Here is a 12,166-nt window from a genome sequence, read left to right as displayed (position 1 = left end):
GTTAACTCTATGGGACAGATTGTTCCGCCTTGCTTAAACACAGTCACACCAAGACTATGGCATCTCTCTCTCTCTCCCCCCCACAATTCAATATTTCAATTGTTCATATGATCATATTGCTACTGGCTATAACTACCCAATGCTAACCATTTATTATAGCTCCCATGGCCTTGAATTAGCCCCAAATATTCCAAAGTCCAATTGTAATAATTCTACCGAGTACATCATAGTTTGATGCAGCAGAATCATTCAGAAGTTTCTCTTTAATTAGTCAAGGCACTCACATTTTGACACATTTCGATACTTATGACCATAGAGTAAAGGGAAGTATTTTCTCTTTGTGGGACATCAAAGATGATTCAATGTAGGTGTTTTTCGTGGCCATTTGACATGGCTCTATTCATTTGATACGCCAGTGTTTTTGTCACCAGCCATGCTGTCAAATACGCTGATATTTGTATCATGCAAATGAGATGCAGTGTGCGCCACATAAAATGATGATGGCGAGCCAGACTTTACATTATAGTTGTTGAAGATGTTAGCATCTTAGCTATTCTTAGCTATTCTCTGGATTGAGGTTTTGACTTCATTAATGGGGTGCTTCTTTCAATATGTCAGTATTTTATGAATAAGACCTGTGTTCTTTAGTACTGATTCATTTTTAGGGTTAGGACTTTACAATGCTAATAGCTCTAAGACATGCAAATGCGAGACCCATTGCATTGTAAATGCTTGTTTTAATTGAATCTGCTCATGATCAGCTGAATGGACCATCGATTTCAATAACCCAACACAAAGTCTGAAAAAAGCGAGAAAGTCATTTTTCAGCTCCACAGAAGTTTATTATGCCGGATATCTTACAGCACATTATAAGTAACAGAGACAGGGGTAGCCAAAGCAATCTATACCTTAAAGCAACTCTCAGAAACAAAGGAACTCAATACTTAGGAAGAAACTTCTGTTTAAATAGAAAGTACGGATATGAAAATACCAAATTGCAACAATAATTTAGGACAAGGACTTAAAAAATACCGTTTGCACACATAAGTAACAGACAAAGGGTTCCTGATCTTAACGCCGGCATTAAGATTTATAGTGAGCAGCCTGAAGCTGTAGGATAAGGCAAGCGGGGACCTTAACAATGAAAGCGAGCTTATCGGCGTACAGCATCGTTTCCTGGATTCTTTGGTTAGACACCACTCTCCACAACGGTCACAATGAAGACTCAAAAATGAGTTATCACACACAGCGGTGCAGATCGGTGCAGACTGCAAAAGCCACTGAGCACATCCACGGCTTTCTCATTGTGTGATGTTTAGAAAAGGCTATGCAACAGGAGCCATGCATTCTAAGACCCTTTTTATGTTACACGTGGGTTTCCATTGTTGGAATTTTAGTTTCAAAGGATTTTATGAACCCCTTTGGGTATGTTGGTTTATGGACATTAAACAATGTACGCTTACCAGTAAATAGCACAAAAAAACTCAAGATTATAAACATACAACTGAAAGGTCAATCAGACACTGGTTGAAAGTTCCAAGATGCAACTTGAATCAACATGTTTTGTACAAGAGAAGCAGATATCCAAAAACACATTTGCCATAGGAAAGCATTTGTAAATCGGCAACTGGAAACCAAATATGCACAAACTATTCAAGACAGATAAAGGGTAGAGTCACTCACTGCTCGTTATTTATTTCAAGGGTATATTGGAAAAAGGGAGGGAGGTTAATGCTGAGGGTTGTTATATGTACCATGCTCTGTATTGTTTATGGTACCATCTTTGTTTATGGTGACAACATCTCCAAACACCTGCATCTTCACAGATTGTTGCAATGTTCACTTTCATTATCACTTCTGACCACTGGGCATTTGCAGACATGGCAACTTCTACATATTTTTCACCCTGTCAGAGGAAGGGTGTGGGACTTAGACAGACAAGGCTTGATGCTGGGTCCAGGGGTGTTTCCACACCCTATAATGGGAATCGACTGTGCAGAGGCTTCAAATTGACTCCATGCATGGGCTTCAAGTCCTCCTTTTGATCCACTCTGTTATATATGCTCCTCACCGGGTGTCCCTGTGAAGGGAGCAGATACTGTGCACACACGGTGATACTGTGTTTCTGCCAGTTATGTTTTTGGTGGCATCTGACCGGAATCAGTGGAAGAAGGGGAACAGCAATAAAAAGGTTGTAATTGTGATTTGTAAGGATAATCAAAAATGTATAATTGCTTGATACAGCCAACACATAGTGGAAATCGTGTACCCTATAATCTGACCAATCAATCAATCAGAATGTGTAAAGCACGGCTATTCACCCTACAGGGTACCCAGGTGCTTGCAAGTCCTGGAAATAGCAGTGAAAAAGAGGGAGAAGCAGGAAGAAGGCACACAAAAAAGGGGGGAAAACGAGGAGAAAGTAGTGAAATTGAGGGAAAAGCAAGGAGAAGGCACACAAAACAGAAGAAAAAGCAAGGAGGAAGTAGTGAAAATTAGGGAAATGCATGGAAAAGAAACACTAAAAAAGGGGGGAAGCAAAGAGAAAGCAGTGAAAAGGAGGGAAAGCAAGGAGAGGGTTACACAAAATGGGGGAAAGCAGTGAGAACAAGGGAACAGCAAGGAGAAGGCACTCAAAAACGAGAAAAAGCAAAGTGAAGATAGGAGCAAGAGCGATGCAGCAGCATAGGGGGAGCTGGGCCTGATACCAGCTTCATATCTGAATGAGTTGAAACACAATATATACAAAAGGAGATCAAAAGATCACGAAAACACACTCCCAATCTTATGAATCATGTAGTGAGGTCACAGAGGTGCTGTATAAGCCTTTGGTCAGCAGCTATAACCGTAAATGTAAAACTTTGGTACCAACTAGGGTTTGGGAAATGGGAATAACAGGTCATTCGTTCAGGGAGAGAGGTGTTTCTTCCAGGCAGGAGAACAGTTGAAGCCGCTATCTCAATAGAGTACGAAATGCGTATTTTCACTTTAAAATTTAGTAACAGTATTGACCAGCTATAGAGAAATATGTTGCATGTTGCAACATATGTTGCAAAAACATTAAAAAGTATTTGCTATCTGTTTTTGAAGGCTTGCATAAACACAATAGACAATGCAATATGTGAAATACTTGATGCAGATATGTATCCATTCATACAGGCTCAAAAACGTCTATTTTTCTGTCACTAGAGATTTGCATACAAAAAGAAAGGAGCTTACAAAAACATCCGGTTAAGCATGTACACGTACATTGAAAAGAACAGATTTCAAAAATTCATGAGCGAGAATGATGAAAACCTTACCCAAAGTATGTCCATCTACTTGTCCAGTTTTTTTTTTTAGAAATCATGTATGCAGGTCATGTTGTTTTCTTTGGAATCCACAAGTGAAGTTGAAGAATTATGCTGAGCCAACCTAGGTATGAGTCATGTGGGTGTGTCGCCTAAATACTGACAGACCATTGTGGAATGGAAATATCGAGGACAAACTATTGAAACTGAAAGAATGAAAGGTAAGTATAGATTATCTATACCTAACTGCACAAATATGTACCTTGATGATACATATATCTGAAAAACACGAAGATATGGAGTAATAGTGAATCTATTCTTCCTCTATATGCCTTTACCTTTCGATATTTTTGTCTTCGACATTTTGCCCACGATACATTCTTGTATCCTATTGTCGATATTAAGTAGTACAATCAGTGATGTGCATTACTGGAAATTGTAAACCAAAGGGGCTTTCTGACTGACCAGTTCCAATAAAAAGCACGCCCTTGTGCCTCATTATACATGATGGGAACCAAAAATGTGATATCCACAGAAACATCGTGCCTTCAAAGAAAGTCCCCAATTGTATCTGTGTTTCAATTCCATGGAACTGAAAACAACTGCTGTAAGAAAGCCGCTACGCGGTGTGACTGACTTGCCATGTTACACAAATTTCTCTTTGGTTTAATTTGTGGAGAATAAAAAGTAGCGGACACGATTTCCAGCAGCTTGAGCTCCGCAGTCTGAACTTCTTATTTACTCGCTGCGGTGGGCTCAGACCAGAACTGGGCGGATTGTTGGCGGTATGCAGAAGGTCGCCAAGTCTTGTGGTAAGGGAGAGAACACTCGTGCATCCTGGAGCGGCTCGATGTGGGTTACAATGGAAAGGAAAGAAGGACCACCAAAACCGGGGCGTTGTGACCCCACGCCGAAGGTCACCCAGTCTTGTGGTAAGAGACAGAGAACGCTCGTGTATCCTTGAAGAGCACGCTGTGGGTTAGAATGGAAAGATAAAAGGACCACCCAGTCTAGGGGTGTTGTGACACCTCTGCTCTAGCAGCTACAACGAGGGTGGTGGGTTCCTTATTGACCTCTTTTGTCAGCAACTTGGCAGATAACTCCTCATAATTAATGCTAAATGGAAAGAAAGCAGAATGGGTTAATAAAAAAGGAAAGGGAGGATGACTGGATGCATGAGTAGGTGAAAGTAAGAATGGATGAGTGGGTGACAGGATGCATGGTTGAAAGGAAGGCTGGATAGAAGAGTCGATGAAAGGATGAGTGGGTAAAAGTATGGATGGGTGTGAGAGTGAAAGAATTGTTGGGTAAAAGGATGGGTGGTGAAAGGACAGGTTGACAAAAGATGGATGATGAGTGGATGAACGGATAAGTGGGAAAAAGGATGGGTAGGTGAGTGGGTAAAAGGATGGGTGGATATGTGTGGAGAGGATGGGTGTATGAGAGGTGTGTGAGAGGCTACGTGGATGAAAGAATGGAAAATGAATGGATGGGTGGGTGAAAGGATGGCAGAGTAAATGGAAATCAAAGAGGATGGATGGATAGACATTAGCATGGGTAGGTGAAAGGATGGCACAGTAAGTGGAAATTTGAGAGTATGGATGGATGCAAAGCAAGTGAAAATCTGAGAAGATGGATGAACAGGCAAAATTATGAATTGATGGATGAAAGGCTTTATTGATAGATGGATAAGTCAAAGGATGGATGAATGTGTGGCTGCATAGATGATGGATGTGTGAACAGTGTGGGCGAAATGGGCAATGGAAGGATGGAATTTTGAAATACTGAATTATAGTTGAAACAATGAATGAATGACAAAATGTAAAGATGAAAAAGTGAATATCAACAGATAGATGAAGCGCTGAAATGATGAATGGATATATGCTTGGATGGAAGGAATAAGGGAGCTCTTCTAGGAAGGTTCCAGCTCATTTGCTTTGCTTGACTGGTGCTATCAGAGCTTTGGTTCAATAGGTGGGGGTGATTTTTATTTTCTGGCTACTCCCTTGACCCAAACAACAACTCTCTTGGCTACATGTCTGTAATGTGCCAACGAAGGGCTTTCCATCCGTTTGAATAAACATGCGCTGTGAAGCTCTGTGACGTAAATCAGAACCTGCAGCTCGAATTATTCTTCAAGTGGGTAAAGTTACTGCTCTTTCGCTGAGACTTGAGGAGTGGAAAAACTCCATATTGAAATGCTCTTTAATGGGTGCAAGTAGCAGCTATATTAGATTTTGAACTTCCACTTACACATAAAGTGGCCTAGAAGAGTGACACGATTTCTGTTGTGAGCAAGAAAACTACCCCACAGTCCGTGGTTAGCTGGTTAATCAAAGATGTTCTTGTGCCACTGTGCACACTGCACTATGGATAGCTGCATATTAGTGCAGGCCTCCAGCCTTAAATTACATGTAACATGTGTGCATCCTGTGCCTATCAAATAATATAGATCCTTTCTTAAGTGTCCCTTTTTGGTGCTACCTACAATTTTTCAAAAAATGACCCTATGGAGGTTTAAGCTGTGGCTACTGATGAGTAGCAGAAGGCAACAGAATGTATATAATGTTCTGATAAGGGGGCGGTGCATGTGAAGGGAATTTAGTATCCTTGAGCCCAAAATGCAACAACCATCAAATTGAGTAAAAAAGCAAAGGACAGTCCCTGATACAGCAACACTAATTTTTGAGGTCACAGTTCTGAGCGTCGGTATTGCAATTTGTGCCTGCCACAAAATGTTCTCTGCTTTTTAAATCAATGTATATTAGTAATATTTACCTGAGCTGAAATACTTGACTAACCTTTCCCTTCTATCATCAATAAACAGGGATCTGCAAAGCTAGGCGAGTCTGCTTCTGCACACTTCGCATTTTTTCATGTTTCAGCCAATTGATTACCATCACACACTCAGTGGCATTTAAAGTCGGTGACGTTGTATGTAAAAATAAAGCAGGCAGAAAATACCATGAAAGGTTGTGTTTGCTGGGGAAAAATATCGAAACTACATTTTGAGAAAACGTTTGGGTGGTGGTAAAATGTCCTGCAAAAATTGTTTTTCTGGAGAAAATGTTGTCAACCAGAAAAAGGTTTAGAAGCTATCCTCTCTGCACAACTTTACTTGAGTGGTTAAACTTTTGACAGTCTATACCTGACAGCATAATGTGGTGGGAATATGGTGGCCTTACACACGGTACTATGTAAGGGAAAAAGGAAGAAAAGGGAAGAAAAATAAAGGTTACAGGTGCATGCCAGAGAAAAAAATATAACGTTGACGTATTTTAAGAGCACATAGTAAGATTACTGTTGTAATCCAGGGGAGATCCACAAACAGAACAGGAGAGATACCAGGACAGAGTGATTTTCTGCACGGCTTCCAATCTTGATGCAGTGACAGTGTTCGAAATCAGTCCTTAAAACGTTTCAGACGTAAGATCCCACCTTTATAATAGAGTTGTATTTTTAAAGCATTTATAAACTTGAACATATATTTCCAGTAAAGGTGCATGGAGAGATTTCTCCTGAGTAGCACAATGTAGTCAAGTGGGAACGCCAGGAACAGAACATGGCAGAACTGGTATTTTGTTAAATAAATTACCCACTAGAATATATTTGAAATACAGACTGAAATCACTCCCACATCTGGTGTACTACCAGAATATTGAGTTTAATAACTGAGATACAAAAATATCGTACCTAGGATGTTGTGAAGGTGAATATGTATAGGCATGTATAGATTCACTATTCTTAACTCCACATCGAAGTACCTTAGAATACATATTTAATCAGGCTGTGTGGAAGAATAGCTTGGAGACATGGCCTCTCTTGCGACTGGGATTAATTCCCTGAGACTCAGCCAAGTATTGAGAGCTTCCATTAATCAATACTCAACCTTGTGTTATTCTTTACGTGGCTGTTACAGTGCATCAGTGCCACTCTGCTGGTCAAGAAAGGGATTATTGCTGCCTTCATGAGGGCATTAGTCCTAATTACCATGGTGATTTTTATGAAGTAGGCCCCTAGTTTTTAGGAAGCTTACTGCATCTACAAACTAAAAGATTACTACACGGATCATTAAAAAGGATTCGTTTTTAACCATTCAATACTGTATGAAGATTTCAAGGCCCTTCAACTTAAGGGTTCTTTGCAGTCACTAGGTTATACTGCTGCCTTTCAATCATAAACCACAATCAAAGCATAACTCTGAATTTTGCTTGCTTGTAACCAGTCCTTTTGTGCAGGTATCCATACTTAACCCATTTGTAATCACTCTCAATTTAGCCAGATGAACTGAGTTACTGGCAGATGCAAAGATTTGCAGGTGCAGCTTACTTTCAGGTTCTTCTGTTCGGATGACTGTATGTAGATTATCATGTTGATGCTACATTTCTCTGAAAGCAGTTGTGAAATACATTTTTAACATCTAGCTGGAGTCACAATTAGGGTATATTCTCCATTTGCAGTAAACCATAACCACCAACAACAACATTAAAACAGCTATCGAAAGAGGAATACCTTGGCCAGGTCGACACATAAACACTGCCATCACACAGTGTCAGATTTTGCTGTTGGGCCTACACAAGATGAAGCCAACATAGAGCAAATCTGCAGATCATTATTGATCAAGAGCAGGATAGGAATGTCAGATAAAAGTGTACCCACGGCTCTGTGCTGCTGAACTCAGCCTGGACATGTGCTCCAGTTGTGTATCTGTGTGTACATTCATAGCAGATTTGGAACCCTTAATGAGGCATACAGTATCTATATACACATACAGTATCTAAAATAAGGCAAAAAACATGAATAGCAAAAACTTTTTAAAAAAAACTAACACAAAAAATTACAATCCTAAGAACATTGGAACTCCATGGCTTCCAAGCAGTTGAAGGAAACTTTCAGCTTCATATGAGAAGTATTTGACGTGTGGTGTCTTTCTTGTCAGACAATCACATATTATTTCTATCTGATAGTGCCATCAAAATAAGCTTGCATAGAAAAAAATATATAAAAATTCACACAGATTGACTATTGTCTACATGCTTAAAATTGCAAACGTGAATATCAGAACATGAACATAGTGCAAACTGTGGCAGTTCGTGGTGAGGTTGTGACTGCCGCATGTCAAGGAAGAGATATACCCAGTAATAACAGTTTCTGGTCTTTGATATCATTGTCTTCATCCACGTACACATGATACATCTTCACAGACCCAAGGTACATTTGTGCCTCATATTGATCAACGTAGCTTGAGGTCATCCCCACTTCCAAGGTTTGAGCCAGGACTAGGGTCTTGTTGTCTTCTTGCCTGCATCATCAAAAGGACTGTTTAGGATTAGAACATGAGATTTCAAAGTCAAAGTTAGCAGTCACAAAGAAATATATATTTTTTTTTTACTGATTTGAACGCAGCACTCAGTTATAAAAACATCTGAAACATGCACGTTATAGAGTTATAGAGAGCTACCATGTAGCATAGCTAACACAAAGAACACAGAGGCCTGATGGACCTTTCTTCTTGATACAGTATAAAATCAGGAAATAATGACAAATGTGAATAATTCTGTGTTGTAAAAAAAAATGTATTTCTACTAAGCAATATAACAGATACAGAAGATATCAGCTAAAAAGTATTTATCAGATGGGGAAAATCCTCACACAATTCAAAAGATACTAATAGATCTCTATATATACCAGTATAACCAAAAGATCTCAGCACAACTCTAGATCACTAGAATACCTGGTTTACGGTCAAACAATGTAAGCACATCTCTAGGATCAAAGGATACCACCACTGTATATAAACAGTGCATGCCCACCATGTCAAGAGCTCATGCATATGGTAACTGTGGAATGGACAAGTAAGGAGACACACTCTACACTGTAAAACTCCCTGTGTAGTACTTAAACATGTGTAAATTCACAGCCACTGGGAGACATAACACAATTACTAAGTTCTCAAAAGTAAGTATTCATTACTTATTCGTCAATAATATGGAATTGCCTTTGAGACTATTGGACTGGCCTTACGTGTTTCACAACTTAACTCGTTGTTGCTTACTCAGGCCAAAGAGAAGTGAACTTTCAACTAAATGTAAGCACTTTGAATTGAGCTATTCCGTCTGAATAGCCATACTAAAGCTTCAAATCTTTAACCTTGTTCCATGAATAATCACTGTTATTTCATTAGTTTGTTTGTTTTTTTGTACTGAATATATATTGCATATATTGCATGAATTCCTGTGGGAACGTACATAGTAAACCTTCGCATCAGAAGAGATTCAGGCGTTTACTATGCCCTGAAGATGCAACAAAGGACTAACTCATAAAACATGTGAATCAGTGCAGACATACTTTGATGTTCTGGGTACTTATGTAGAGTCTCCCATTGACTGAGCATTCACATATCCACAGCTAATGGATGGAAAGAGATTCATACTGACATTGATATTGGTACTTTTGAAAGTCCAGTGGATTCTGACGGAATTGTACGCCAGTAAAAAGTCAAAATACTTTTAGGATGCATTCATACTTACTAATGTAGCACAACATGGTTAGAGGCAGGGTATGGCCAGTGACAGTGATTTTGCATAATCACTAGATTGTATTGCACTGTAGCACCAAAACGCTCGGACTATCTTATCAGTAAACAATATTAATAGATCCTTCGTTTTAATGAGTAGTGGCACTCTCCATTATCAAAAACAATTAGCAAATCACTGGGGTCCGTAGATACTGGCACTTGTGGGAAGTAAGTTGCAAGGGACAATGAGTACTGAGTTGCTGCAAGACCTATGAATACTGGGATATCTCCAGAGTCAATGGATACTTACTTACTAAAATTAGACATCAGTGGATCTATAAAAAGTCAGTCTCAATTATGAAATAATGGATGCAATCTTGGCACAATTGTGAAATAGCAATCACCTCTGTAATATGGGAACCAGTGAACTTGTAAGAATATCTAACACTTGTATGTTAAGCCTTTGAGTGAGCAATGCAGATGGGGGTTTATTAAACACACCTATGAGATATATATTACACACACACACACACACAGACACGTATATACGTATACATTTATATATATATATATATATATATATATATATATATATATATATATGAATGTGGTGTGTGTGTGTGTATATATATATATAAATACATATTTATATATATTTATATATATATATATAATATATATATATGATCACAAAGATAAAAAAAATACACCTGCAGGACATATAGGTATATTTCATAGTTATAGGCATAATAGTTCCCATCGTCATTAGTACAAAATGAGTTTCTTCTTCAGTCAAAAAGCTCCTCTCATCCAGAGAGCTGCAAAGTGTGTGCTCGCCCTATTAAAGATGGTACCATATTTTAGCAGAGAATAGTGCAACGCAACTCTCGCTCAAAACAGGTCCCCATGAAACATGCTGGGCTTCAAGTAGAGGTAACTGGAAACAGCCTACATTTTAAAAAGGTCGATGCAAGCACTGATGGTCTGAAAACCTGTTGGTTAACGATATGTTAGTGAACTCAGTGGAGGTGCATTTCTATTGATATGTTTTCGACTGGTGCATATTTTGGAAATGTTTTAAAAAATATTTGTAAAATGCTTTCTCTTTATGAAACTGCAAAGCCACAGGAGACACATATTCAATCAATATCACAGTAAGTGCTTGTAAATTAAGAAGAAAGACAAACTCAGTTGTCAGATGTAATGATTCACGTTTAACACTATCTAGAGCAATGACAACAGGCAATGATTGTAAAAGGTGTCAAACTGCGACCAGGGTTTTCCAAAGTGAGGGGAGCAGCCTGTGCTCAGAGCATTAGATTAGAGAATCAGCTTGAGCGTTCATTCTGCCTTTGCACATAGGCGTTATGCATTTGCTTTTCTTTAAGATAACATTTTCAAAAAAGTAATGATGCTTTATGAATGCTTCCAGCAAAAACAGAAACGTAAATATTAAGTGAAGTCAAATTTTTCAAGTTTGACATTAAAGGATTTCTTCGAAGAGACTCAAAATGTTTCTTCATCCACATTGTAAACAATTGGACATGGCTTTTTTGCCACACCGATGTGCGCTACAGTGAATACTTACTGGCTCGGAAGGCATTCAATAGCTCAGACACTGATGCTTTTAAGGTCAGTTGCAGCCATGACATAGAATCAATGGAGATTTTGATTAATGTTCCTAACAGTTCTCCTATTTTAATGCTCGTCAGATGAAATATGGATCTGTCTGTCACTAATTTGCATAAGGTTGATTATACTTCACTTTGGAAGGGTTTGCAGAAGATGCCTTTTCAATGGAAAAATAGAGGAATCTACATATACAGGAAAGAATTTGCATATAGCCACAACTTTAATTGTTCGTGCTAAAGTATGAATTATGCAATTATGCAATAACTCAAATCTAAAAACAGAGACCACTTGACTGTTTACATTTCCAATAAATCACAACAACCTTTGTGATCACAAAGTTCATCTTCATATCTTTATTTGGATTTGCGTGTTTTCCTATTACAAATTGTAATATTCCTGTTTGTCAACAATAACAGGCTGCTGGTAAGATGAAAAGACAGCATTCTCTACTAAATGTCGAACACCTTCCGCTTCTGGTTTAATAACACTCAGTCAAGCAACCATGAGCATTTTGAAAATGTTAAATACATTGTCTTTCTATGGCTGTGCACTGAACAGGATTTCTGGGTGCCATTTGCTACTTATTTAATTTTTCTAGTCATAGTAAGCCGCACCCTGCAAAGATCTGAAAACTGCAGCCAGTAAATGGGAAACAGATGGATACCACACCGATGGCATGAGCGACAGTTACTAGTTCAGAGATAGGCATTGAAAGAGCATGCATTTG

At 38.7% G+C, this 12,166-nt stretch overlaps 1 protein-coding gene across 4 annotated transcripts in view; it reads right to left on the bottom strand.

The window, feature by feature from the left end:
* Positions 1-820: 820 nt before the first annotated feature.
* Positions 821-12,166, bottom strand: part of CBFB (core-binding factor subunit beta) — a 165,434-nt gene continuing 154,088 nt past the window's right edge. For 2 of the 4 annotated variants that reach the window (XM_069215936.1, XM_069215938.1), the window contains exon 6: positions 821-8,609. Coding sequence is in view for 2 of the 4 variants with exons in the window: in XM_069215938.1 (XP_069072039.1) it covers positions 8,601-8,609 (9 nt within the window). In the remaining 2 variants the exon portion in view is untranslated. The remainder of the gene's footprint in view (positions 8,610-12,166) is intronic. The other 2 variants (XM_069215937.1, XM_069215935.1) reach the window with 1 other exon arrangement.

Source organism: Pleurodeles waltl, chromosome 12, assembly GCF_031143425.1.
Source record: "Pleurodeles waltl isolate 20211129_DDA chromosome 12, aPleWal1.hap1.20221129, whole genome shotgun sequence".
Taxonomy (NCBI): Eukaryota; Metazoa; Chordata; class Amphibia; order Caudata; family Salamandridae; genus Pleurodeles; species Pleurodeles waltl.
Note: the sequence above shows the minus strand (reverse complement) of the source record. Positions and strands in the feature narration are given on the sequence as shown.